This window comes from Dermacentor albipictus, chromosome 1 (genome assembly GCF_038994185.2).
Source record: "Dermacentor albipictus isolate Rhodes 1998 colony chromosome 1, USDA_Dalb.pri_finalv2, whole genome shotgun sequence".
NCBI classification, from domain to species: domain Eukaryota; kingdom Metazoa; phylum Arthropoda; class Arachnida; order Ixodida; family Ixodidae; genus Dermacentor; species Dermacentor albipictus.
Genome location: NC_091821.1, coordinates 505,412,187 through 505,439,225, shown reverse-complemented (window position 1 = coordinate 505,439,225; position 27,039 = coordinate 505,412,187). Strand labels below are relative to the sequence as shown.

Sequence of the window (27,039 nt, the reverse complement as noted above, 5' to 3'; positions counted from 1 at the left end):
TGAAGGGTTGTTGAAAGGGTATTAAGGTGCATGAGCAAGGTTTAGGGAGCATTAAGGTGGTTAAAGGAAGATTAAGGTCGATTAATGTAAATTATGGTTGATAAAGGAGGGTTAAGACCGATTAGGATGAATTGGGGTAGATTAAGGTGGATTAGGGACCATGAAGCTGGATTAGGTTTGATAGAGGTGGATTAGGGTGTATTAAGGTAGATTGGGAGTATAAAGGGGGATTAAGTTGGATTAAGATGCATGAATAAGGATTAAGATATATGAAGGGGGATTAAGGCAGACTATAATGGATTAAGATTGATAAAGGAGGACTAAGACCGTATAGGGTAGGCTAAGGTGCATTAAGGGCGATGTAGGTTGTTTAGGTTGTATTAAGGTGGATTGGGAGTATTAAGGTGGATGAAGAGCATTAAGGTGGGTAAAGGCCGACTAAGGTGAATTAGGGATCATTGAGTATTAAGTCCGATTAGTCTAGCATAATCCTCCTAATGCACATTAATCCACTGAATCCACATTCATCGACCTTAATCCTCCTTCATTCACTTTAATCCACTATAATCCATGAACGTCCTCCTTAATGTACCCTAATCCACCTTCATCGACCTTAATCTACTTTAACCCTTCTTAATGCACTTTAATCATCCTTAATCAGCCGTAATGCTTCCTCATTAACTTTAATCCACCTTAGTCTACCCTAATCCTTCTTAATCCACCCTAATCCTCGTTCATTCACTTTAATTCACCCTAGCCCACTATAATCCGCCTTAATCCACCCTTATCCTTCTTCATGCACTTTAATCCACCCTAACTCACTATAATCGTCCTTAATGCACCTCAGCGCACCTTCATCGACCTTAATCCAACCTAGTCTTTTATGCACCCTAATGCACCTTCATTCATCCTAATGCACCTTCATCGACTTTGAATGCGCCGCATGTACCGCGTTCGCATTCAATGGAGGATAGAAAGATAGTGCCCGAAAGAGGAGGTACGCCCCTGACGCGCCTGGAAAAGGCGTGGCAAGCGGCTCACGGCAAGTGTGCAGACAGACAGCGGGACAGCCACGATAGTGCTGTTGCGATAACCCGTTGATAAGACGCGGCGCTGGAGCGCTTCATTGTGCAGCCTCCTGCGCTTGAAACGTGGAAGCAGCGTGCCGCGCAGGGTGCGCTCATGTTGTCGTACGCGGCTTTTTGTCTACAGATTTTCTTGCGTGTAGCTCATGCGCGTTCCACGCTTTCTCCGTCCACTGACTGCCATCGATCAAACTCGTGTAAAACTCCGGTGAACGTGAAGCTCGGCGCATCCTGCATAGCACCCCAGATTCGCCCAATAAAAGTTAGTTTCGTCTTTCACAGTATTGCAACTGTGTTCTTGACCATCACTACCACGTGACATCTGGTGCAGGTGCATCGCGTTCATGAACCGGTCGTAGTTCCATGTGGCCTCAATCGCCGAATTCGTCAAAGGAGAGGCTCAGCGATTGCTTGGAGTTACTGAGGCGCAACCACAATCAATGCCGCCCCAGCCGGAAGCGATGACCTACGCTGCCGTCACCCGCCGTCAGGGTCCCCCTCGGCGACCACGCCAGGGCCCTGTAACGCCGCAATTCCATCGTCCACTGCCGCCGACGCCAGCACACCCACCCGTCGACCAGCGCTGCTACGCGAGGAAGACGGACATTTCGCGCGCCCCCGACGGCCATCCGCTCTGCTGCCATTGCGGGAAAGCCGGCCATGTGTACCGCCGATGTCCATACCGTGAATTGGGACTGCAAGGGTTCGTCTTCAACGCACCGTGCCCTCAGCAAGGTGAACGTCCACGTGACATCGCCGACTTCCTCGCCACTACCCAGTGGAGCCCTTGAATACTATCCCGTTCGCCCTCTCCAGGCCGCAGCGCCGCAGCGCCATCCATACATCTGGCCCAGCCCGGGGCCGGTTTAGCAGCCCAAATCCGGAAAACTAAAAGCAGCAACCGATGGAAGTGCGGTTGCTGTTTATCGAACTGAGGAAGATCCTCCGCCGCCGACGAAGACGCCGAAGAGACTGTCTCGACGAGATCACAATGACACGCTGCCATTCAAACGAAGCCTGGAAGCAAAGAATGCACCAACCGAAAACCCAACAACGCGATGTACCAGCTGCACGTTCACACGATACAGTCGCGATCCGGCGCCAAGACCAAACTGCAACGCAAGACAAAGAACAATCGACCTCGACATGCTTGTCGACGGCCACGCAATCACCATCTTAGTGGACACAAAAGCCGGCTACTCCGTCATCAGTCGATTATTCACTGCCAAGCATAAAAAAGTTAAGGCTGCATGGGACGGCCCTGAAGTTTGGACAGCTGGAGGTCTACTATTAACGCGGCGTGAACCTTCATGGCAAGAATTAGTTCATGACCGGACCTACCCTGCAACGATCGTTGTCCTCCAACAGTGCTCGGTAGACGTAATTCTCGACATGGACATCCTGAACTAACACGGCACCCATCATCGACCAGATTTCGAAGTCGATAATGCCCTCCTCAGACAAAGTGATACCGACGGAGAGGCCTTCCAGTCAGCGTGCCTTGAGTGTACTTGAGGACCAAGTCAGCATGCCGCCTCGCTCCAGCATTGTCATTTCTGTTGGCAGCGAAACATTTTCAGACGTAGAAGGCATCATCGAGAGCGACCAACGTCTACTGCTCGACGATGAAACGTCCGTCGCAAGAGGGATCACTCGACTGCACGGGGACTCGGCGCTCAGTGCTCGCGCCGAGCGGACGTGCGCAAGGGGAGCTCCGCCGAACTCGGAGAGCTCCCTGTCATCGCTGGAAGAACTTTGGCCCGCCGCACTGCGCCTCGCCTAAACATCGGCGGCCTGGGCCGGCCCGCCGCGGGGCCGGGCTCCCCGATCCCACGCTGCACTGAAGACGCTTCGCCGCCACCGCTGCCATGCTCGGCATAGATCCGCCACCCTCGACAGCTGCGACTGCATCGCAGCCTGCGCAATCCACCACGCTGAACCCACAGGGCATGGAATTTGGTGACACTTCACAGGGAGCATTTACGTGCGTGACCCCTTCAGCACCCCGGCAGTACGAGGCCACCACCATAGTTGTGAAGTTGACCGATGGCTTCAACCTCTCTTCAGTAAAACCAATCGAGTTGAGCCTACAAATTCATCGGGCGTCCCACCTTGCCAAGTTCGAGAGGCAGGACACGGTCGTGAAAATTCGAACAGTCCAAAACCTCATCGCCATCGACACGTACCGTGCATCGGCCACAACCAAACTACTCGCCTTACAGTCCGTGGATATCTGCGGAAAATCACACCCTAGCTTTTATAGCGTACAGCGCCAACGACCCACAGAACGCCCGCGCCCTCCTGCACGGTCTACCACTCTCCTTTCTGAAGATGCTGTACGGGAAGAACTCCTTATTCCGTGCCGAAAAATCCTGGCTTTTCGGTAACTTGGGAAGATGGCGTCTCTCATCATCATGGTAGAGGGTCCTGAAATACCAAGGAGCGCCATCCTGTTTTCAGCGGTGTACCGGCTGTACCCACCCAAGCCCAAATGCCTTCATTGCTGGCATTGTTACATCCCGAAACACAGATCTGATGTCTGCCCCAACGCCTCGACATATTCGTGCTGTAGATCTTGTGGGCAGCATTTCCCCCCTGGAACTGACACGTCTACGACCCCTTACGAGTGCGATATGCGCTGCTGCAACTGCGGGGGTGACCACCCGGCTACGGACGCAAACTGCCCACACCGCCGCGCTGCGGAGGAGGCACTTCGCCGACGCAAACCACGGACACGCATCAGTCCAAATCACCAAGCAGCCCATTACCTCCCACGACCGCCTACTCGAGAGGACTCCAGCGTGCCAACCAGCAACCGGTTTTCTGCACTTGACGCCGACCGCAGCCGTAGCCGTAGCTGCAGTCGCAACCAGAGTCAAAGTCACAACCGCAAGCCCAGTCAAAATGGGCCCAAACAAAAACCGAAGCCCGCCCACAAGCAGAAGATGGACTTCAGACAGAGCCAGACAGCTCAATCACAATGTGATCAACCCGATCCGTGCCCTCCTTCGTGGTAGCAACTACCTAAATCCAAGCGTGCTGCTGACGACCCTAACTGGCCTGCGCTACCTAACCAGCGACAGACGCAGTCTACGCCTTTAAAGGTGAGTGGCACCCACTGCGGAGTGGCCCCCACTCCGCAGCCCTCCCCATTGAGCTCAGACCTTCTGTCAGAGGAGTTAGATGCACGTATTTGTTGCATCGTGCAACAAGCGATCGAATCTACTATCGCAACTATAATTACTCAACAGATACAACGCGCCATTATAACCACTCTAACCCCCTTAGCAAACCAATTTGCGCAAATTTCCACCCGCTTCCAACATATAGAGGACCCTATGCATCCAAACAAACGCCCCATCCCCCGTAACTCTTCTGAAACACAACATGGTCACTAACTCCAGGCATACACCTCCGATCTCAACCCTACCATCTCCATCTCTCACGATATGGCAATGGAACTGTCGTGGTTTCAGACGCAAGAAACATCTGCAACATATGCTATTCATGAAAACAGAACCGGATATTCTTGTGTTTCAGGAGACCCACGGTGCCTTTCCCCTCGCTGGCTATGAAGATTTTGCTGCTCCTAGTATTACATACAAACAACGGGGCACGTCAGACCCGCTTACTCCTACAGTGACGGTGACTTACGTCAAGAGCTCCTTGCCCACAATCCAACTCGACACTAAGCATATGAATACACTGACTCCTGAGCACGTGACCACGAGGACAGACGTTCATGGTCACAATCTAGATATTTTAAACTGTATTGGACGCGAAACCAAAATAGCTGGCTGTTATCAAGCTACTACCCGCCCCAGCAACGCTTAACACCTCACTATACTGTCCTAATCCTCGGAGACTTCAACTGTCGACACCTTTCTAGGGGTTATGACCAAACATCAGCGCTCGGCCGCAAATTAGACACCTTCATGTCAAACTACAAAGCCCCTCTCCTAAACGACATTACCACTCCCATCAGACTGGGGAACTCACTTGAGAAGGACACAAACCGTGATCTCACTTGGTCAATCAGCGGCTACAACATTCAATGGGAGAATACCCAGGACACTCTTGGGAGCGATCACTCTATTATTGAGATCCGGCTTTTTTTGCGTACACAAAGTCCCAGTCGGACACCCCGCCACAAAACCATCTCACTCGTTGACTGGAACAAGGCGCGTAAACGACTCGAACTGGATGAGATTGATGAGAACACTAACTCCACAGAATGGACAAACAATGTACTCTAGGTTGTGTCCCAACATGCTTGCCACATTGCCGCGACAGATCAACCCCAGATTGACACTCACCTCTTAGCCCTCTGGGAACGACGCCCCAGACTGGTGAGCTGGTGGCGCCGTACAAAGAATAATAGGACTCTGCACCAACGTATTCACACCATAACTCAGGAAAGCCAGGAATACGCTGACCAACTGGCATCTCAACGGTGGTGGCAAACATGTGAAGACCTCAATGGCCAGCTTCACACACCTAGAGTATGGCAAATATTTCGCACTCTCATGGGCCAAGCCAAACCTCGCTACGCCCTCCAACGATATCAAATGCAGACCGGGTGCTCCACAGGAGAAATTATCCAAGAACTGCGAGAGACATTTCATTCGGAGTTCAACCCACTACCGATTGCACCCTATCTGCAATCACCAATCAAGCCAGAAGGGATTGACGCCGCATTTACACTCCAGGAGCTGCGGTCAGCACTCATGCAGCTCCGACGCAATACAACTCCAAGCCCGGATCAAATAACATATACCGTGCTCTGCAACTTGCCCGAACACCACCAGAAGCACTCCTACACCTCATTAACCATGCATGGGAGACGGGGAACATTCCACAGTCATGGAAGGAAGCTTTAGTTCTTTTCCTCCCCAAACCTGGCAAACCTTCCAACACGCTTAAAAACCTTCGACCGATATCCCTCACATCGTGCGTGGGAAAATTGATGGAAAATATAGCCCTGACGCGAATCGAATGGCACCTTGAGAGCTAAGACCATCTCCCAGACACACTCATCGGCTTCCGCAGGCACGTATGAGCCCAAGACGTGGCCCTGCAAATTACCACAGATGTCTACGATCGCCCCAGCTCGGCACAACTCCGGACAAAGGTAGGCGTGGATATCGAACGCGCCTTCGATAATGTCCTGCACCAAGCCATCATTGACAACCTAGTAACCACCAAACCCGGAGAACGCATGGTTCGCTACGTATGCGGCTTCCTCAGTGCTAGGCAAGTGGGTTTCTTGGGTCCGGACGCCCAGCCATCCATGCGCTTCCCTATAAACCGAGGAACGCCACAAGGTTCCCTTCTGTCACCGACTCTCTTCAACTTGGCGATGAAGGACCTCCCCGCAAAGCTCAACCTCGTTACAGGTTTACGCCCTGCAATATATGCTGACGACATCACACTTTGGAGCGCCACCGGAAACCCAAGTGAACAGGAAGCCACACTTCAAACCAGCTTAGACATCGTCAACACCTACATACACCAGCTAGGCCTCACATGCTCCCCGGAAAAATCAGAGTACGTAGTCGTACTGAATTCCTCTACGCGCAAAGCAGCTGCTGAACGCGCTCACATCTCCTTCACTATGACCTGCGAACCTATCCCGCACAGATAATGTGTCGGAATCCTCGGATTCCTGTGGCAAGAGAATGGACATAGTGCGGAGTGGCTACGGCGCATTCTCCATCAGGCAAGTCAGGTCATACACATGATGACACGCGTAAGCAAGCGCCACACAGGCTTGCGTGAACACAAACTCCGTAAAATTGCTGAGGCACCAATCTACTCCCGAATCCTCTATGGCCTGCCATACGTTGCACTTACACGCACTCAGACCAAACGACTCGAGGGTTCTTTGCGAAGATCTCACCGCATTGAAATGGGTTTTCCCAGGCACGCCCGTAGCATCGATGTTGAACGCGCAACCCTGCACAAAACCTTGGATGTGAAGGTCCAAGCCCACCGGGAGTCTCAGCATCTGCGTCTGAGCACCTCGTCCCAGGGTCGTGCCATCCAGCGAATGTTGGCACACGACACTTCACCACTTCCACCTCTTTACATCGATCCTCCACCATGGATAACTGTCCCTCGAGTCGAAGTCCAACCGATACACCGGAATATGCACTCCGAACGCAACGCAGGTAGGCGACAGGTGCGGGTGACCCATCTAACTGACCCAGTGAATTACACCTACTATGGCGACGCCGCCTTCTCGCCGACCGCATCCAAGACGGTAGTCATCGGCCCTCAGGGTGACATCACTCGCTGGCATAGCAGAGTACCGTCTCCAACCGATGCCGGGATCCTTGCCATATCGGAAGCCATGACTATTCCCCGTCACTCCATGCCAACCATAACTGTTCGCTCAGACAGCCAGGAAGCCCTTCGTTCTTTCGCAAACAACCTACTTCCCTGTCATATTGGGGCATCCCTCACGCTACACATTGCAGCAGCAGCCCTCACTTCACGTCCTCTTGGAGTGGGTGCGGGCCATCAGGGGATACAGGGAAATGAGCATGCTCACTCCCTCGCTCGCGAGTCTAAAATACCAAGCGCTCCTATTCTATGGCCTGACACCTATTGCGCCAGAATACACCGCGCTGAACACCGCAAGCAAAGCCGCGCTAGGCTCCGCGAACTGCGCTCATCTGCATGTACTCTTCCGGCCCCCGATTCCTCCTTCACCCGCCACGACGACTCCCTAATTCGTCAGGCTCAAACTCTAACACTGGCGAATGACGCCATGCAACACATTATTGAACAACGCCGCGGCCACCCAGCATGCCCGGTGTGCGGCGGCTATCCCGACGTTCGCCACACGTACAGGACCTGCACCCGTGCACAGTCCTCGCCTTACTATCTCCCCACCTCTTCCCTGAGTCCATCTATTCCTTACTGTTGGGAGAGCTGGACCACTACACCTGAACCCCACCGAGCCGCTTTTTGGTAGCTCCTTGTGCAACATATGAGGCACGTCCAGGGTGCCACTACACCCCCCGCTCCGAGTGCTACTACATGATCACACGGCACCGAAGCGGCGGACGGCATGGACGAAGAGCCGTTTCAAATAAAGTTTTATTTGAAACGGCTCTCGGTGGAGCACGAGTTCGGTGGAGCACGTGACGCTGGCGATTCAGGGTGTGGCCGTCGACCTTGGCGACGTTCGAGCGAGGCTCCTTGGACCTGCTGCAGCCTCGCGGTAGTGCTGGGCACTCCAGGAAGGATCGATTTTCAGAGGCAGACCAGCACCTATGATAGTTCACGGGTGTCTCGTCGAAACTCGAAGAAGTTGCGGCGGAACCTGGCGTTAGGCGCAGCCAGTGAGGCTGGAGCGCTACGTCACCGACGGACTTTGGGACACCGGCATCAAAGATGGACGGATTGACGGGCCGATATCAAGGCCGCATCTTCTACGGTGTTGGCGATGGGTAAGATCCGACAGGCATCGGACCCGGAGATACGTGAGACGACAGAAGTTTATAAGAACACTCATTTCTGACGGCGCTGCAAGCATAGGCTAGCGTCGCCTGACGTTCACTTAGGAACCGCTAAGGACGAACGTAGACGAGGATAAGGACATATTTAGACTATGGAAGTGTTACTATTTCTTAGTGCAGGTTTATTTTTAGTCAATTCAGTTTTGAGTTTTCTTCATCTCGAGTTTGGGTGAATTAATATCTGTGTAATGTGTCGCCCTGCGTCCCCCGATTCCATCTCTCCTAACATCCGCACGCCCCCGATATCAGGGACAGAGACAAAGTTTACAAATTGGCGAGCCTTCCAGCATCCATCCCAGGATACATGCCAGGATTCATTCACGGATACATTCCACGATTCTATTCCGGCCCAGCTGTCACTGATCCTGGTGGTTTGGAGATGGAGTGGGAACGTTTGGCGGCGATAGCTATAGATTTAAACCTGTCGACGGGCGAGACGATGGCATTCATCGAAAAGCAACGCGAACGAACGCGCGAAAAGCAAAAAAGAGAAAACGAAATTTTATAACTGAAGATAAAACTAGCAGTGATTGGCGCGGGCTCTCGTGAAGGCACGAGTACAGTTGGTTCGGCGTCATCCGACTCGCTTTCTTCCAGGTCAAGACAGATTTGCCCTAGGAAATTGATGGCACCTTTCGATGGGCGGAGGGATGACCTGGATGCGTATTCACATCGCTTTAAAGGGATAGCATTCGGGCCAGGCTGGAGAGGAGCGAGTGGGCTAACGCTTTAAGCCTGTGTTTAATGGGCGAGGCTCTGAGTGCCTTTGGGCGTATGCAGGCAGAGGAGTCATTAGACTACGTACGACAAGGTGAAGAAAACTTTATTGCAAAGATTCATGTTTACCGCAGAAGGGTTTCGGGAGAAGTTTAGGTCATGTAAGCCGGAAGATTCAGAAACAGGCAAGCAGTTCACGTGTCGTCTCACAAATTCTATTGAGAGGTGGTCGAACTGTGCGAGACGGACAAAATGTATGACGGCGCTCACGACCATCTCGTGGGTGAACAATTTCTTTCGAGGTGTAGAAGCAGGTGGGCGATAAACCTTAAGGAAAGAAAACTACAAACTGTAGAGCATATGGCAGAACAAACAGACCAGTTCGTAGAGGCACAAGGATTGAGAAATTTGGCAAAGGGCGACAAAGATGCGCACTTGACAGCAGTAGGAGAGATGAAGTACCAAGGGCGAATCAGTAGACAAAAGAGACGCCAGAGATGTTTTCTATGTATCCGGTTAGGTAATTTAGCGGTGAGCTGCCGATTGAGAGGTAATCGTCAAAAAACACTGGTGGCTTGCCAGTTCTGCGAAAAGAAAAGTCACAAAGCAGACGAATGCTGGACTAGTTTCATGGATCAGACGGCATGTATCATGAGGTCAAGAGAGGATGGACAGAGAGAGTAGGACATGCCTGCATTGAAAGGCGAGGTACGAGTACTCAAAGCTGGTCTTCAAAGATACGGGAGCCAATACCATTTTAGTAAGGATGAGTCTAGTGCCACCAGAAAGCATGACCGGTTACTTGGTAGACAAGTCCGTTTAATTCCTGCTAAAATCACGGATTAAAATATCGACACCCTTTTATACAGGACTAGTCACAATTATATATGTGGAGGACCCCTTTATGATTTGATCGTGGGAAATGTACCAGGGGTGGGAAGGCAGACGACCCAGACGCAAGTTGGAAGAGGATAGGGAAGGACGGGGTAGAGAGAAAGCACTCAGAAGCGCAAAAAGAGGCGATGCAAGAGACAGACGTAGTGGCGGCAGTACAAACACGAGCAAGCAGTACTAGCACCAAACGTCTACAGCATTGCAGGTTACTTACTATTAACGGATTGAATATTACCACTGCAGAACTTAAAGGATTACAGAACAAGGGCGAGCGAATACGAAAGTGTGAAATAAAGATGGGAGAACTGTTGCGAAGGAAAAGGAGTAGGACAGTATAGGTATTTTTAAAGAAGAATAACCTATTGTACCGGACGTGTATGTTTAATTCAGGTGAGGAAGTACTACAGTTGATGGTATCGATGGAGCTGAGGGACACAGTACTGAAGATCGGACACATTAGCATAACCGCAAGTCATCAAGGAATAAAGAACACGTTAGAAAGGATCACAGAAGAATTCTTTTGGATCGGGGTGCAGAGTGACGTGAAGCGGCATGTGAAATCATGTGATATATACCAAACGACGGTGGCTAAGGGACATGTAAGAAAGTAGAAAAGGGGAAGAACGAGGAGATCACTAGGGTTTGCATGGTAATTGCGGAAGAGAAGGACCACGGGGAAGTGCACACCTAATCGATAAGAAGATCATGGGGGTAGAGAGTGTTAGGTTGAACCAAGCCCTAGTGGCAATACAAGTAGAGAAGTTAAAAGCGTTGATTCAGAAGTTCGAGGAAGTGTTTTCAGATGTCCCTGGGTGGACAGAAGTGGTGAGGTGTGAACTGCAGTGATAATAGGGTGGATTTTATGAGTAGGGCGTTGGAGTGATGAAATATCAAGAATATGACGCGGACGAACAAGTACACACATCTAAAGTGGTGGGATCAATGAACTCGCAAACATTGTGAACTGTGCATGTTGTGAAATGTGCATGACAGTGGGGCATTGTTTTGTGAGCTACAATGACGCAAGAAAAAAGCACCCAAGTCACAGCGACAGAGTCGAATTCGCTACCAAGAAGACCGACAGAAGGCAGTGTTTTGGAAGAAAAATCAAGGTAAATATACCTGGTAGCGAAGCTTCCATAGGAGCCCATACGTTCAAAAGATGGCGGTCCATCGCCGGTTCATGGGGCTTAGCGCCATCTGTATGTGGTGGGAACACTTCTGGCGGAAGAAAAAAATTATGTGACGCCATGTCCGTTAAAAGCAGAAGTGACGTCATTTTGTTTTCGAAGGCGCGAAATTTGTTTTGTTGTTCTTCCTTTGGAGCTATATATTCGAATGCCCCGCCATTCGACTTGATGGGCGTTTCGAGCTTTCAGCGTGGAAAGCGATGCAGGAAAAGGTCAGCCGTACGGTTGTCGAAATCGCACCCCTGCACAGAACATACTTTCTTTGGAGGCCGAGGGAAGCTTTAGGTGTAGAGGGCTGATCCTATTGTCGGATGCCAAGCCCGTCAGCCAGCGCAGTCGCACGAAAACAACTACACAATTATCTGGCGGTCGTAACTCACTACTTTTGACTGAACAGATTAAGAAGCAATGAAGCTACTTGCGTCACCAAATTCAGACAAATTTCGACAAGCAAGAAAGCACAAATTGTGAGGGGGGCGTATTTCAACAGGTGATACGAGTGCGCCTTTCTGCCCATTTCAAGACGTGCATTGCACTGCGAGTGATAGTGGCGTCAACGCCCCCTGTAGCGATGGGCGCTGAAAAGAAATGCATTTATTAATAATAATAAAATTAAACTTATTTTCTTAACTCATCACGAATATACAAAATTGACTAGAAAGTTTATTTTCGCTGAATGAATCTAACTGTGTCTCGTTTGAATTAAAAAACGCGTTTTTCTTTCCCAATGTTTGTTCCCTCCAAACATAGTCGCGCTTCAATCACTGCTCCCATAATCCCCCATGCTGATGTCGTTGACAATCTGTACTGAACCGCTTTTCGCCCGAAGCTTCGCGACCTATTTGAATCGACCTTGGAAAAATCTCCTGAAAAGGGGACGTATGTCATATGTAAGAGGCATGCAGCGCAATAAGAAAGGAAGATGACGATGTGCGTGGATTGGTCCGAACGGCACGACCCTCGAGGCGCGTGACCCGAGCTGCGGTCGGATGAGAAGAGGAGCTGTGATGGCATTATCGATGTGGCTGTGGGCCAAGAAGGCTGGAGCGTCAGCAGGGCACTGGCGATGGGAGCCATGGAGGTTCGGTCAAGCCCGGGACGGTGGCGATCCAGGGTGTGGCCATTGACTTCGGCGACGTTCGAGCGAGGCTCCTTGGACCTGCGGCAGCCTCTCACGGTAGTGCCGGGCACTCCGGGAAAGACAGGCAGACGAGCACGCACGATAGTCCCCGGGGCGTCTCATCGTCAGACAGGCAAAGTCAGTGAGGCCGGAGTGCCACGTCACCGAGGGAGTCCGCGACACCGGCATCAAAGACGGATAGGTTGACTGGCCGACATCAAGGCAGCGGCTTCTACGGCGTCGGCGATGAGGAAGATCGGTCGGGCATCAGACTCGGAGATACGGAAGACGACAGAAGATTGTATGAACACTCCTTTCTGACCGCGCCGCAACAATAGGCTATGGTTGCCTGAGTTTCGCTTATGAACCGCTAAGGACGAACGTAGACGACGATAATGATATATTTAGACTATGCAAGTGTTAGTATTCCTTAGTGGAGCTTTAGTTTTAGTAAATTGAGTTTGTTTTCATTTTGTGTTTGGGTTAATTAAAATCCGTTTGCTGTGTTGCCCTGCGTCTCTCGACTCCATCTCTGCTAACAGCCACACGCCCCCATGATCATGACATGAGACAAAGTTCGCGATGTTCCTGAAGCTCTAGTCGTAGTGCACTAATCTATTTCATGACCATGTGAAAGTCCTGTCCCTCCGCACTAGTGGGTGTCTGGGTGGGCTTGGGTGCTGTAAGGTTACGTTACTGCGGTGTTTGCTGGACGCGGTTGCGGATCGGGACAGGAAACCTGCAGCTGCCGAGCTTACCTGCGAGGGATGACTCGCTCTGGAGGGCTGCCGATGGGCCGTCTCCTCCCAGCTGTTCCCGGGTTATGAGGTGCCTCTGGATCTTTTTTGGGCTGCTGCTCCGACAGTGCGGACGCGGCGTCTTAAAGAGTACGTCACTAGGCCTTCTCCCTGTACCTTTGTAGAAGCGGTCGTGGGGTGAGACAGCGCCTTGTGCATATCCTGTCCTCCGTGGAGTGAGCTCGGCCACAGAGAGAGAGAGAGAGAGCCGCAAGGCTGACACGTATGGTTAGGTTTAGGGTTCTCCTGGTAGCCGTTCGCGCACCTGTTTAGTGGTGGGGCTGGACATATACTCACTCGGTGACCAACCAAGCCGCAGGCGGAGCGAAGTCGAGCTTTCTTCTGATGCAGATAGGATTTGCATACAGTGTCTCTGTCATCATAATCATTACCATCAGCAGCAGCCTGTTTTATGTCTGCTGCAGGAAAAAGACCTCTCCCTGCAGCACCTCTATAGCCGAATTGGTATGGACTTTCTTAGTCGTCAAAGACGATAAACATCAAGTTGTAGGGCCTATTCGGCGGGCCTGGAGAATCGTTGGGTCTCGCTTGTTGACTAGGTTGTTCGTAATTGCCCCTGAGATGTCCTACGGAAGGACGTTGTGTGTAACTCCCTTCGCGGTAGTGTCCGATGAGGTAGCGTATGGTGGGCTTAAAACTTGTTTTCCCCGATCTGCAAGTAGGTCATCTTGCAGTGTCTTTCCATGTTTCACATCGTGGAAGTGCTGCTCAGAATTATGTTTCAAGCCGGATTTGTTCTGCAGGTAACTACACTGGTTTCGTCGGGTGTGCAATCACTGGTGGCGAGAATAGCATTTCTTATTTGCGCTTCGCCAACCGTGACAGCGTTGAAGCCATCCCGTGAACGTAATACTACTTTGATATCATCCACGTGCAGTTTACGGAGTATTGCGCCTCACGGGTGCATCAAGGGGCGCGGGAGTCGCATTTTCTCCGGCATTGATGTGGCTTGTTCTATCTGAGTTATACCATGTATATTTTATTAACTCTCTCAAGGTTACATCGGCAACAAAGGAGAGAGGACGCAAGGGAAAAAGCTGCGTTGTTGCAGCTTGAGAGCCACCCTGCGCTCTCTCCTGGGGTGTATAGCCCAGCAGCTGATCACAACAGTGAAAGAGCGCACTATGGAACACAAAAGAAATACAGCCACAAAATAGCTACACCTGGCATTTGCATGAAGTTGCGCCAATACTATCACTGGACGTTATTTGACAAAAACTATTTCACATATTCTATGCAGAGGAAACTCCTTTACAGTCAACCGCGATATAATGCAAGAAACATGAAAGTACAGGAAGCTATATATATGTTCTAATCACGAACTATGCACATTCAAACATGGAAGTAAGTCTGACTAATTGATGCCGTGAAGTTTCTTGAAGTATGATGTTGTTCTTCTGCAGAATATTGAGATAATGTGAGAAATTGTGTCAGTGACTGCTTGCTGTATGTTGTGCGGGAGAAAGGTACACACCATGACATTTTGTTCCGTGTATTGTAGGATAGAATCGAACGAGTCAAGTTGAGACTTCATAAAAAAAACTCTCTTTTAGTGGAAACAGCGTTTTTATACATAGAGATTAACTTGAATTGGAATAATTCTGATATTTTCATGATATTAAACCTTGCAAAGTACGGACCCGTATGAGTACACTATGGTACATTGGCTATTAATGTTATTGCTCGATTTTGAGCAATTAGAATTTTTATTTTGTTCCGTTTGGTTGTTTTCTCTCGGACCATGAGACAATAAGTTATAGGTGGCAATATAAATGCATCGTAAGTTATTATTTTCATTTTAGGGGAAGTGTGTGCCTCTGGCGACATAGGATGCCATTAATCCTGTTTATTTTAGCAGATATTCACAGTATGTTTATCCCAATTAACAGACTCGATGAAAGCAACACTATGACAATTCACGACTGGTACGACATCAATTTTTTTGTTTGCTAACCAAAGGTCGAGATTTGCACGCACCGTTATGTTTTTAGCTCGGAATAATATTTCTTTCGTCTTGGTAATCGTTACATTGAGGAAATCCTTAAAGGACCATTGACGCAGGAATTCCAAGAACTGATTGCCGAGTGTTAGCAGGTGAGTTTCTGTATTACTTGAGGCAAGCACTGTGAGGTCGTCTGCATACGCTATTATGTCTACAGGAAGAGGAGCAGAAAATATATAATTAATGTAGATATTAAATAATAGCGGCCCCACAGTGCTGCCTGGCGGTACACCAGAGAGGATAGGTTGTGATTTTCATATGACGTGATTAAGGAAGACCATTTGTTTACGATATTTCAAATATTGCTATAGAACAGTTATTTGCGATCACGAAGAAGCGAGCAGTGTGAAGACGACGACGACTATTAGAGGCTAGCGCGGGCTGTTGCCTCTTGACCAAGTGCGACGTATTTTCGTGTAAATATACTTGTATACAGCTTTTCTTGTAAACCACACCCCAGTCGCCACAGTTCCGTGGACTTCGTTTGCTTGCCACCTCCGGCACTGACTTACGTTGACTTAGTGTCATCCCCACCAGTCCCCGACGGTCACTTCATCGCGGCTCCTATAGAAGACGTTTTCTTTATACACGGGATCCCAGCACCTCATACAGTTTTATCTATTACGGCGAATGGCGTCTGCCTGCCAGTGGTCAATTTTGGCTTGAGGACACAAGTGCTGTTACGCGGAATGTCTCTGGCCCAGCTTTGCTCATTCGAGGATCACTCAGTAGCATCTATTGCAGTAGACGACAATTCAGCCGATCCTCCTCTACCATCGCAGGCGGCAAATTCTACCATCACTGACTTACAGAAAATGATTGCGCCCGTCTTGCCGTCCGAGCACGCTCTTGAGCTCTACCGCGTTCTGTTTTCTTATCACGATATTTTTTTACTATAACGACCGTCAATTGGCCCAAACTACAGCTGTTAAACATCGCATTAATACTGGCGATGCCCCTCCTATTCATCGCCGCCCGTATCGAGTGTCACCGGCTGAGCGTGAAGTTATTCACGCACAAGTTAACAAAATGCTTGCCAAGAACATTATTGAACCGTCATGCAGTCTATGGGCGTCACCTGTTGTACTGGTCAAAAAGCGTGGCTCATGGCGCTATTGCGTGGATTATCGGCACCTTAACAGGGTTACCAAAAAGGACGTGTATCTCCTACCTCGGATTGATGACTCCCTTGACAGCCTCCACGCTGCTCGCTATTTCTCCTCTATTGACCTTAGCTTCGGCTACTGGCAGATTGCCGTGGACGATCTCGACCACGAGAAGACTGCTTTTGTAACACCTGACGGTCTTTGTCAATTCAAAGTGACGCCGTTCGGTCTATGTAACGCCCCTGCCACTTTTGAACGCGTGATGGACTCCCTTCTTCATGGTTTCAAATGTCCACGTGCCTGTGCTACTTGGACGACGTTATAGTATTCTCCCCATCGTGCGCTATGCACCTCGAGCGCCTCTCAGCACGATCGCTACGCACCTCGAGCGCCTCTCAGTAGTCCTGAACGTTTTTCGTTGAGCCGGTCGGCAACTAAACGCATCGACGCGCCAATTCGGCCGTCGCCAGATTACCGTCCTTGGCATCTCGTTGACACGAACGGAGTGCAACCGGACCCAGACAAGATCCATGCTGTTACGCACTTTCCTGTTTCGAAGGGCGTCAAGGATGTGCGCAGCTTCATTTGCCTTTGTTCGTACGTCCACCATTTCGCCGCCATAGCACGACCACTAACCGAGCTTTTGAAAAAAGACGCCTGTTTCCATGGGGCGATAACGAGGCCTTTGCATTATCGCATCTAATGGACCTTCTCCGAACGCCTCCCGTTGTTCCCCATTTCGATCCTTCTGCGCCTACCGAAGTCCGTACTGATGCAAGCGGTGGGGGTGGTAAACGTTTATTACTTGAGCCTTTTTATAACGTCACTTGTGAGGGGGCTCAGGAGCGCGTAGGGTGCCGGGGAGTTTGTGGCCCTCGGCGACCCTCAAAGCCCAGTCCACCAGCCGTATTTGGTCGGCTGGGTTGGAGCTAGACACCGCGGTCTGCCATCCCACGACGTCGGTGAGTTGCCACTCAGAGGGTGGCTGGAGCTCAGGGCATAAGAACATTATGTGATGGAAGTTGGCTCTAGGCGCGCCGCAGAGCGTACATTCTTGTCGATATAAGCCTTGATGAACCAGGGCGAGAAAAGCTGGAGAAAGAAAAGTTTGTGCCTGAAGCTGGCGCCAGGTACTTTGTTGGAATTTTGTTAAGGATTTGTCTGGGGGAGGATATCTCAACCGCATTTCGCGGTAGTGGAGGGTGATCTCGTGATATTCGACCAATCGGTCTCTGGCGTTATCCAGGTCATCGGACGGTGTGGTTCGGTTGACGACTACTCGAGCGATAGAATGGGCCATCTCATTGCCTGGATGGCCTGCGTGCGCGGGCACCCAGATCAGTATAATTGGTCTGAGGGGGGTCTGATGATTGAGAATTGTCAGTGCCGGTTCACGAACTCCGCCTTTCGAGTAGTTGCGGATTGCAGTTTTGGAGTCGCTAAGGATAACCTCGGCAGCGGTGGTTGAGATGGCCAGTGCTATGATAGCCTCATCCACCTCGCCTGATGTACTGTGGTGGTGAGTTTTTTCAAGGTCGCCGTATGTCTGCCGTTGTACTGCATGACCATGCAAAGCACTCGTAGCTGCGTGACCTGTGGAATGCAGTACGTTCTCATGTGGATACGGATGCTGGGGGTTGGAGGTGGGTCTGTGCGACGCTTCGGGGGGTGAAGAAGAAGAAGTTCCGACTTGGTGGGGGGGCACGCGAGACCTATTGCCATAGCGCGCTCCACCAGCACATCGGCCTCTGCTTGTAAGGTCGCCTCCATGTCGCCTATGTTGCCTGTAGTGAAACATAATGTAATATCATCTGCATATAGGGAGTGTGATAGGTTGGGAATATTCGCCAGGTCTCTGGCCATAGGAATGAGAGTAAGGTTGAAAAGGAGCGGCGAGAGCATTGACCCTTGCGGTGTGCCTCTGCTACCCAGTTGGAGCTTGTCTGTTGTGAGCTCTCCCGCAGTAAGGACCGCAGTCCTGGCCTGTAGGAAGTCTGTGACATAGGCGTGAGTTCTCCCGCCTACGTGTAGATCAGATAAGGCGTTCAGCACTGCGGTATGTTCCACATTGTCAAAGGCCTTGGTCAGGTCGGGTGTTAGTATGGCTCTTGTGCGTTTGGCACGCCGGAGGTGCAGGACTTCTTCGGAGAACTGAAGCATGACGTCTTGCGTGGATAGATGCCCTCGGAAGCCAATCATTGTGTGAGGGAAGAGAGTATGCGTTTGCATATGCTGTTGGAGTCTTTCTAGTATGACACGTTCGAAGAGCTTACCTAGACATGAGGTGAGTGAAATCGGACGTAGGTTTTTTAGATTTAGCGGCTTGCCTGGCTTGGGAATAAAGGTTATCTTTGCATGGGTCCGCTGTGGTGGGAGGGTTCCTGCGGCCCAGTCCGAGTTAAAGCGTTGGGTTATCGCCTGTATCGACCTGTCATCAAGGTTTCGAAGGGCTTTGTTTGTAACGTTATCCTCCCCTGGAGTGAATTTGGTTCTGAGCTTATGTAAGGCTGCGCGGACTTCTCAGACAGTGATGTCTGCATCTAGTTCTGGATTGTCCTGGCCGGTATAAGTAGGTAAGGGGACCCTTGTGCTATCCGCCAGATACAGGGTTTGCAGAGTCCAATAGTGCTTTGTCTTCCGTTGGGTTGCTGTGCAGCAGCCGCGAAAGACTCTTGCGCTGTTGGATCTTGTTATTTTCGGGGTTCAGCAGGCATCGAAGGAATGACTACGTGTATTTTAGGCCCAAATTCGCTCTCATGCGGTCGCAGAGCTGCCCCTGGTGTTGGCGTGTTAGGTGTGTTGCTTTCTCTTTTATTTCCTTGACAAGGGCCGCCATTCGGGTTTTGAGTTTGCGATTGTGCTTATTGGCTAGCCAGCGTTTCTGTAAACTGTTGTGTGCCTCCCACATGTGTAATAGCGTACTGTCTGCGAGTTCTGAGACTGACGCGGTTGGTACCTGGGATGTGGCCCTTGTATCATTTGCCATTAGTTGCTGCACCCACGCTTCCAGGTTATCGATGGTTTCAGGTGCGGCTGCTCTAATCCTTCTAAACCTGTTCAAGTCATTGATGGCGACTTGGCGGCATTGTGTCTTGGAGAGCTTGCGGGTAGGGATGTAAGTGCCAAGGATGAAGTGTTCACTGCCTTGGCGCAATACTGGCACGACGCCAGCGCGGCCAACGACCGTGTTATCGCTTACGCCAGCAGGCTCCTCTCACCCGCGGAGCACAACTATTCCATCACTGAGCGTGAGTGTCTGGCCCTAGTTTGGACGGTTTTGAAATTCCGCCCGTACTTATATGGCCGACCCTTTTCCCTTGTCACAGGCCATCACGCGCTTTCTTGGTTATGCTCGCTGAAAGATCCTACAGGAAGACTTGGTCACTGGGCCTCACGCCTCCAAAAATATTCGTATACTGTCAACTATAAATCTGGCCGACTACACAAGGACGCTGACTGCCTGTCTCGCTACCCGGTAGACGAGCCTGACGACGCCGACAGTAGTACCGCCAACGGCATTTTCTCTGTGTCTGCCTTCGCTAACATCGCCGATGAACAGTACCGAGACCTATCGCTGCGAGCACTCATTGAGCGTCTGCGCTCTACACCTACCGACGCATCCGTTCGCCGATATGTCCTCCAGGGCGGCATTCTGTATCAAAGGAACTTCCTCCCTGACGGCTCTGATCTTCTTCTTGTAGTCCCAAAACATCTACGACAGACTGTGCTCTTTGAGATACATGACGCACGCACTGCAGGACGTCTTGGGATAACCCGCACGTACGACCGCGTCCGCCGCCGCCGCTTCTATTGGCCTGGTCTCGCTCGCTCCGTTCGACGCTACGTTGCTGCCTGCGATCTCTGCCAGCGTCGGAAAACACTTCAGGTGCTACCTGTCGATCAATTTCAGCCAATCACTGTTCCTGTGGAACCGTTCTTCCGTGTTGGATTAGACCTCCTCGGTCCCTCTCCCGCGTCATTCACTGGGAAAAAATGGGTAGCCGTCGCAACTGATTACGCCACCCGATATGATATCACGCGGGCTCTCCCTACCAGTTGCGCCACTAACGTCGCGGACTCTCTCTTGCGTGACATTATCTTACTTCATTTGGCCCCGCGACAGCTGCCTTGTGACCGTGGTCGTAACTTCGTCTCGAAAGTTGTCGCCGACATTTTGCGTTCCTCCTCCACTCAACGCAAGCTGACTACCTTATACCATCCTCAAACCGATGTCCTCACAGAGCGGTTAAACCGTACTCTTAGCGATATGCTGTCCAAGTACGCGTCCAAGGCCCACCAGGACTGCCATTGCCCTTCCTTACGTCAGATTTGCGTATATTTCTTCCCGGCACGACATTGCCGGGTTTTCTCCATTTTATCTAGTTTACAGTCGCGAACCGATCTTGCCCCTTGACACGGCACTTCCTCCTGCTGCGATCTCAACAAGCGAGTATGCTCGCGACGCAATCGCCCTCGCCGACCGTGCACGCCAGCTTGCCCGTGCTCAACTGACGGCGTCGCAAACCACTCAGCAGTGTCAGTACAAAGCCCGCCATCGTGACATACAGTTTTCGCCTGAAGCTCTCTTGCTCCTGTGGTCGCCCTCTCGTCACGATGGATTATCAGAGATGCTCCTTTCGCGATACACAGGGCTCTACTGCCTGCTGCGCCAGGTGACGCCTGTGACGTACGAAATTGCTCCAGTAGGTTCAACCTCGTCCTCTTCTGTGGCATCTAGTGATGTCGTGAATGTTAGTAGGCTCAAGGCCTACAACATTGCTTCTGAGTCCGGCCCTTAGTCGCACCGGGACGGTGCTTTTGCCGTCGGGGGTAGTGCTACGGAACAGTATTTGCGATCACGCAAGAGGCGAGCAGTGTGAAGACGACGATGACGGTTAGAGGGTAGCGCGGGCTGTTGCCTCTTAGCCAAGTGCGGCGTATTTTCTTGTAAATATAATTGCATACAGCTTTTCGTCTGCGGCTTCCTAGGTAACAATACGATTGAATTAAAGATAAGAAGTTGGCTCTTGCTGGCGTTGTTTATATTTATGTCTCGCCAGCCACCCGGATTCCGCGGTGCGTTTTCCAGAAGAGATGTCGGTTCACTACTCTCCGAAAACATCGATTACGGTAGTGCTAAGCGCGGCGGCGGGTCTGTTCAGTGGCGGCATCCGTCGGACGCATGCGTGTGCAAGGCCGACGGCCGCCTGGCCACCAATCTTGTCGTTTGGGTTGGCGGGGAAGGTGCGTGATGCGGTACAAAAGTCATACAAAAGAAGTACTTGCTCTGCTCGGATTATGTTGTGAGTGGTCTCTACAGAAAGCTGATATTTTCCGGAAGACAATTCTGATGATGGTACGGTTGAGGAATCGCAAGGATGGAGTCCCATTAGGACATGTAAACGCATAGTCACTGTTATAGTTACATTGCATGATGTGCGTGAGTTACACTAGATTTCAACCGCACATCTCTTTGAGAAAATTTATAGAGACTCACGATTGCAACAGGAATTAAGACCTGACGTTTTCTTATCACGTCCGTTCCTTTGATACAATACATTGACATAACTACCTAGATCCTTATGCAAAGCTAGTATGTATCCATGCATTAATAGCAGAGAAATTTTTGGAGGACTGATGCGTACACACTGAAGACTAATGAAATAATACAAATATACAAATGACACACAAAACTAAGTGAACGAAGTAATAGCAATTAATACGAGTTACACAAGTACACAAGAGCGAATCACAATGAGAAGCATGAATAATATGTCAAGAGCAGCATTCTTCCTATTTCTTTAAGAAGCACATCTCTATGAAGCGACTATTCATAGGTTTCAATAATAAGCACTACAGTGACAATGAAATGAATGACAATAAGAAACAGTTTCTAAACATTAGACATTTTACGTCAGGTAATTATTAACAACAGGAAATAAAGGCGTTAACAAAATAGAAGCGTTACACGTTTCTAACACAGCAGAAAGGGTCTCATTCCAGATTTTCCATCCTACGTACTGAAGCCGATGCTGGCCATAGTTGAGATATGGCGGCAAATAATTTTCTTTGTGACGCCGAGAGACTATTAGCTATGGGAGCATGAAATATGTGCGAAGGAAAAGGAGCCACCAGACAGTACTCTTAGCGCAAGTAGTGCGACAGAGAAATCTCGAAACGGCTGTACCGAAAATATTTTCTTGCCAAGAAACAAAGGGCGAGAGAGCGTTTTCGGAGCTATGCAATTCATTTTTCTCAATGCTCGCTTCTGTAGTCGTGAGACAGGTTCTATGTAAGTTTTATAAGCGAATCCCCAAGACTCGTGACTTTCAGCCATTTTCTATCCAATTCTACGCCACTTCATTGCCATTTAAACATTCATCCTCTTCACCAGCTTTTTCAGTTCAAGTTAACAATCGTGATCTATAAGTTTTACCGCAATATTGCACATATAGATGGCTTTGTTGCTGAAACGTTTGTAAATACTAACACTACTAGGTTCTCTGAACTCGATAATCGTCATTTACCTAAAGTGCGCAAAAACTATGGTGAGTTCACTACCACATTTGCGGGAATAAAACTGTGGAATTCAATTCCACATACCATTAAATCATCCCCCACAGAGCATATATGCAAGAACCATGTGAAGAAATATTTTATGCAGCAACTCTCTTCATCCTAACAACTGACTTTTGTGATTGTAATTTTATTTCACATGGCTAGTGTACTATATTATATTATTCCTATTTTTATTGTGTTTAAATTTGCATTACTTGTTCACTACAGAAGTTTTCTTCGCAATTTTTGTCTTTCTAAACAGCTTTATATTCTTGTTTTTTCGCACTGTTCCTTATTTTTATGCAATTGTTTGTAAAGTCACCGTAACCAATGCTTTATCTGTATATTGTTTGTTTTTTATTTTCTTCGTGTATGGGATTCCCCCTGACAGTTTCTAACTTTGGGACTCCCTGTGTAGTGCTAATTCTGTACACAATTCTTTGTAAAACTCACATCGCTGATGAATAAACTTGAAACTTGAAACTCGAAACTCTACGCAATGCGCTATTTGTTACTTAAAGAAAGCTGAAGTACAGTGTTTTCAGCTTGCGTACTTCGAAATAGCGCCGAGCTTTATCCAGATTAAATGAGAAAGTTTTCTGCCCATTTCCTCAGCATGCGGTTTCCAGACCAACGCTGCATCTTCACGTTACACCCAGGAATTCAATTGTACTGACATGCTCTATGTCATTATCTTCTATTCATATTAAGGAAGGCACGTTCAGGCATATTTTTGGGGGTGCAAAGATAACCTAATTAGTCTTGGCAATATTAGAAGAATGTTTATTTCTGTGACAACGTTTTACTGGCGAGCTGAAGTTCTGATTTTCAAATGTACGTAGCGCTTTCAATGGGCCCAGCGGTAACCACCAGTGATGTATCGTCAGCGTACACAAAGGCACGGGTATTAAGCAGTCAGGTAGGCTGTTTATGTATACCGTGAAGATTATCAGGACCAAGCCATGCGGCATACCTACAGAACGTGAATTGGACGGCTGTTCGTCAGTGGTAACACACTGCCGCCTTCTACTCAGGTAACTTCTGAAGTCAAGCGACACTTCCCTAAACCCACGCCATTCTACTTTTTGTATAAAATATTGTTATCCACGGAGTCGAATGCCTTTTATTATCCAGAAATGCACCGATAGAAGTATAGTTATTGCTTGGTGCTTTATTAAATATGTCAGTCACAGAAAGTACGGGCGTGGTAGTTTGTCCAATTTTCTTGAAGCCATCGTGGGATGATGACAGAAAGCAATATTTAGTCAAGAATTGTGTAATTCTATGAGCCAGTACTTTTCGAACATACTGTTAATGCAGCTAAGTATTGAAATTGCCCTATAGTTTCTAAATTTATTGGGATTCGCACTTCCGTAGATACAGACTGCCTTGGCAAGTTTTCATATATCAGGATACATGCCGGACATAAACACTTCATAAATTAATGAGGTTAAGGCACCAGCTGCGACACCAATGCTATGTTTAAATATGGACACCAGAATACCGCCGGGGCCCCTAGCCCAACTAGCATTCATTGAATTAAGTGTACTGTTTACTTCATCACTACTTATTTCTATAAGAGCAAAAGTTCATTTATGGTACTCTGGCAAAGAAGGTTCTTCTGCAAGGCCCTTTCTGCATTTTTTCTTCTTTTAAACAAACGTTGTGATACATATATGTATATATATATATATATATATATATATATATATATATATATATATATATTGCAAAGCCTATACAAAGAATAAACCAGTACCGACTAAAAAAACATGGTCGGCAACATGATCTAATATAATATGTATATGAGCGGAGGAAGCTAAACCAGGAAGTGCTCGATTTGAATATGTAGGCCGAATTATAAGGCTACCTATAACCCACAGTTCCTTAGATTGGTGCTATGCCAGTTTATATGCTTAGTGAAATAAAATATTTTTGGTGTACGCATAGAAGCGGCACGTTTGTTTCTATGGATTCTGTATTGAGTGCTGTAATATACATTTCCTTTGTGTTGTTTAATTTTAGTGTGCCAGTGATCTCGTATTTCTATGAAGTTTAGTACATTTACTTATTCCAAGGGTATAATGGGCATGTATCTAACGTCTTCTTCTGCCGAATGCCAGTCTTTGGCACACCATTATTTCTATTGACAATTGACAAAGATACGGCAATGTTCATTTGCATCCATTTTGTCAATGTTTTCGAATCTGATTTGGGACAGCATTAGTGCAGAACTCTCGCAACAATTTTCTTTCACAAATCCAGACGTGCTGTCAGATTCCATACGACTATCTTCTACCCTGTATACAAAAGCAATGGCGACGTGATCTGCGACTGCTGTGTCATAAGCCCCGAATTCAGGTTCAAGCAATGCAGAGGAAGTAAATAGTGGCTAGCTCCGCCGGTTTCTAAGTGTCTTCTACCTGTGTGATCAGCTCCTAAGGAATGATCAGTTCTACGTGCCGCCCTGTTCGTACCCTTTCAAAATGAACTGATGACTGTACTGGTCATGGTTGTACTAAAATAAGCAGTACAAAGGAGAGGAGAATGAAGGAAAAGCAGGGAGACCAAGGAGTCACGCTTACCGAAGTACAGTAGAGGCTTTATAAATATTTAATGCGGCAATCAGTCGTGCAGCAATTGACTAGTGCATGAAAGTGCGCCAAGACTGGTGTACTCACGCTTCCAACTTTGCAGTTCTTCACCACATACGGTGTGCCACAAGAAGTGATACATGGATTCTCTGACAGTCGCTTCCGCATAGCTTCGACAGCTTGTCAAGGAACTCGTACCGCTATAGCATAAAGACTTTTCTTGAAAGATCCTTCTGTTGGGAAGGGAAAAAGCACACAATAACATATACTTAAGGGGCGGAAGTGTCATAAAGAGATAGCCTATTAATTTGGAAGGACTGCTATTTTCATGGTGTGATCGAAACTTATCAAAAAAACTGTCTTTTATATCCGCAGCAGTTTCTTCCGAAAACAGGAAAATTGCTAAACCGAGCATTGCGTGTGCTCAGGTAGACACAGCACAAAAGTGTCCCAAGTTTTTTTATTTCATCTAAGTTCTTATATTACATAAACAAATTTGAGCATCGTAACCGAGCATAAAATCTGAACTAAGACAAGACAAAGTACGACTGCCGGAGTTGTGTGATGTTGCTTCTATAAAAATTAAAGTTTTTATGCCTTCGTGTTTTTTATATGTTACACAGCTTTGGCAATAGAAGGAAAATAAATGCATTCGGTCGCACACATTAGCCACAAATAAAGGCAGACAGCATTTAAGCAGAACATTATTAACTGGGTTGTTTCTCCAAATACTTTATTGAGTCTCTTACAGCGACTTTCTCTCAGCGTTCTTTTATGTTCCTACTTTGCTACATGCTTAACGGGTGGCATAAATGATAATTCACAAACCGGAATCTACTTTTACTTAAGGCGCGAATATTTACGGTCGAATTACAGCAAGATTTTTCTAATACCATAAATATAGTAATATTTATTACATAGCATAACGTCATAGCTACATATCCATTCCTCATACTAATACTTGTACGCAGTGGTTAATATTACAATTAAAAGCAGTGAACATAAAATAATGTTTTGCTTGAGCATAATAAAAGATTAGCTATTGTGCTATTGGATATGCATGCACATACTATGTCTACAATGTAACAAAATGCCAAAAATGTCCATAGCATGTAGCCCTGTTTTGAATATACCTCGCCATCTGTATAGATGCTTAGAAGTTCCTTAAGAAAAAGTTTAACAAATAGGGCGTTGCCTATCTCCAATGTCTTCAAGAATGATTTTATTTGTTTAACGGATCCTAAGATCTCATAATCCTTCAAATTATTAACATTAGTTGGGACGTCGAAAGCACGAGTACTCTTGTTATAATTGGGGTGCGCACCATGGATAACGTATTTTTCTGTATGGCGTAAGCAGTGAGATTTCACGTTCAAGTTGATGAAATTAGTACAAAGATAATTTTTACACACAGCATGAAAGAGAACGT

General features: G+C 48.4%; 1 protein-coding gene across 2 annotated transcripts in view; it reads right to left on the bottom strand.

Moving 5' to 3' along the window:
• The window catches only part of LOC135907564 (uncharacterized), a 166,265-nt gene that overhangs the window by 100,184 nt on the left and 39,042 nt on the right, over positions 1-27,039 (bottom strand). For both annotated transcript variants that reach the window (XM_065439241.2, XM_065439242.2), the window contains exon 3: positions 25,698-25,843. In XM_065439241.2, the coding sequence (XP_065295313.1) occupies positions 25,698-25,843 (146 nt within the window). The remainder of the gene's footprint in view (positions 1-25,697; positions 25,844-27,039) is intronic.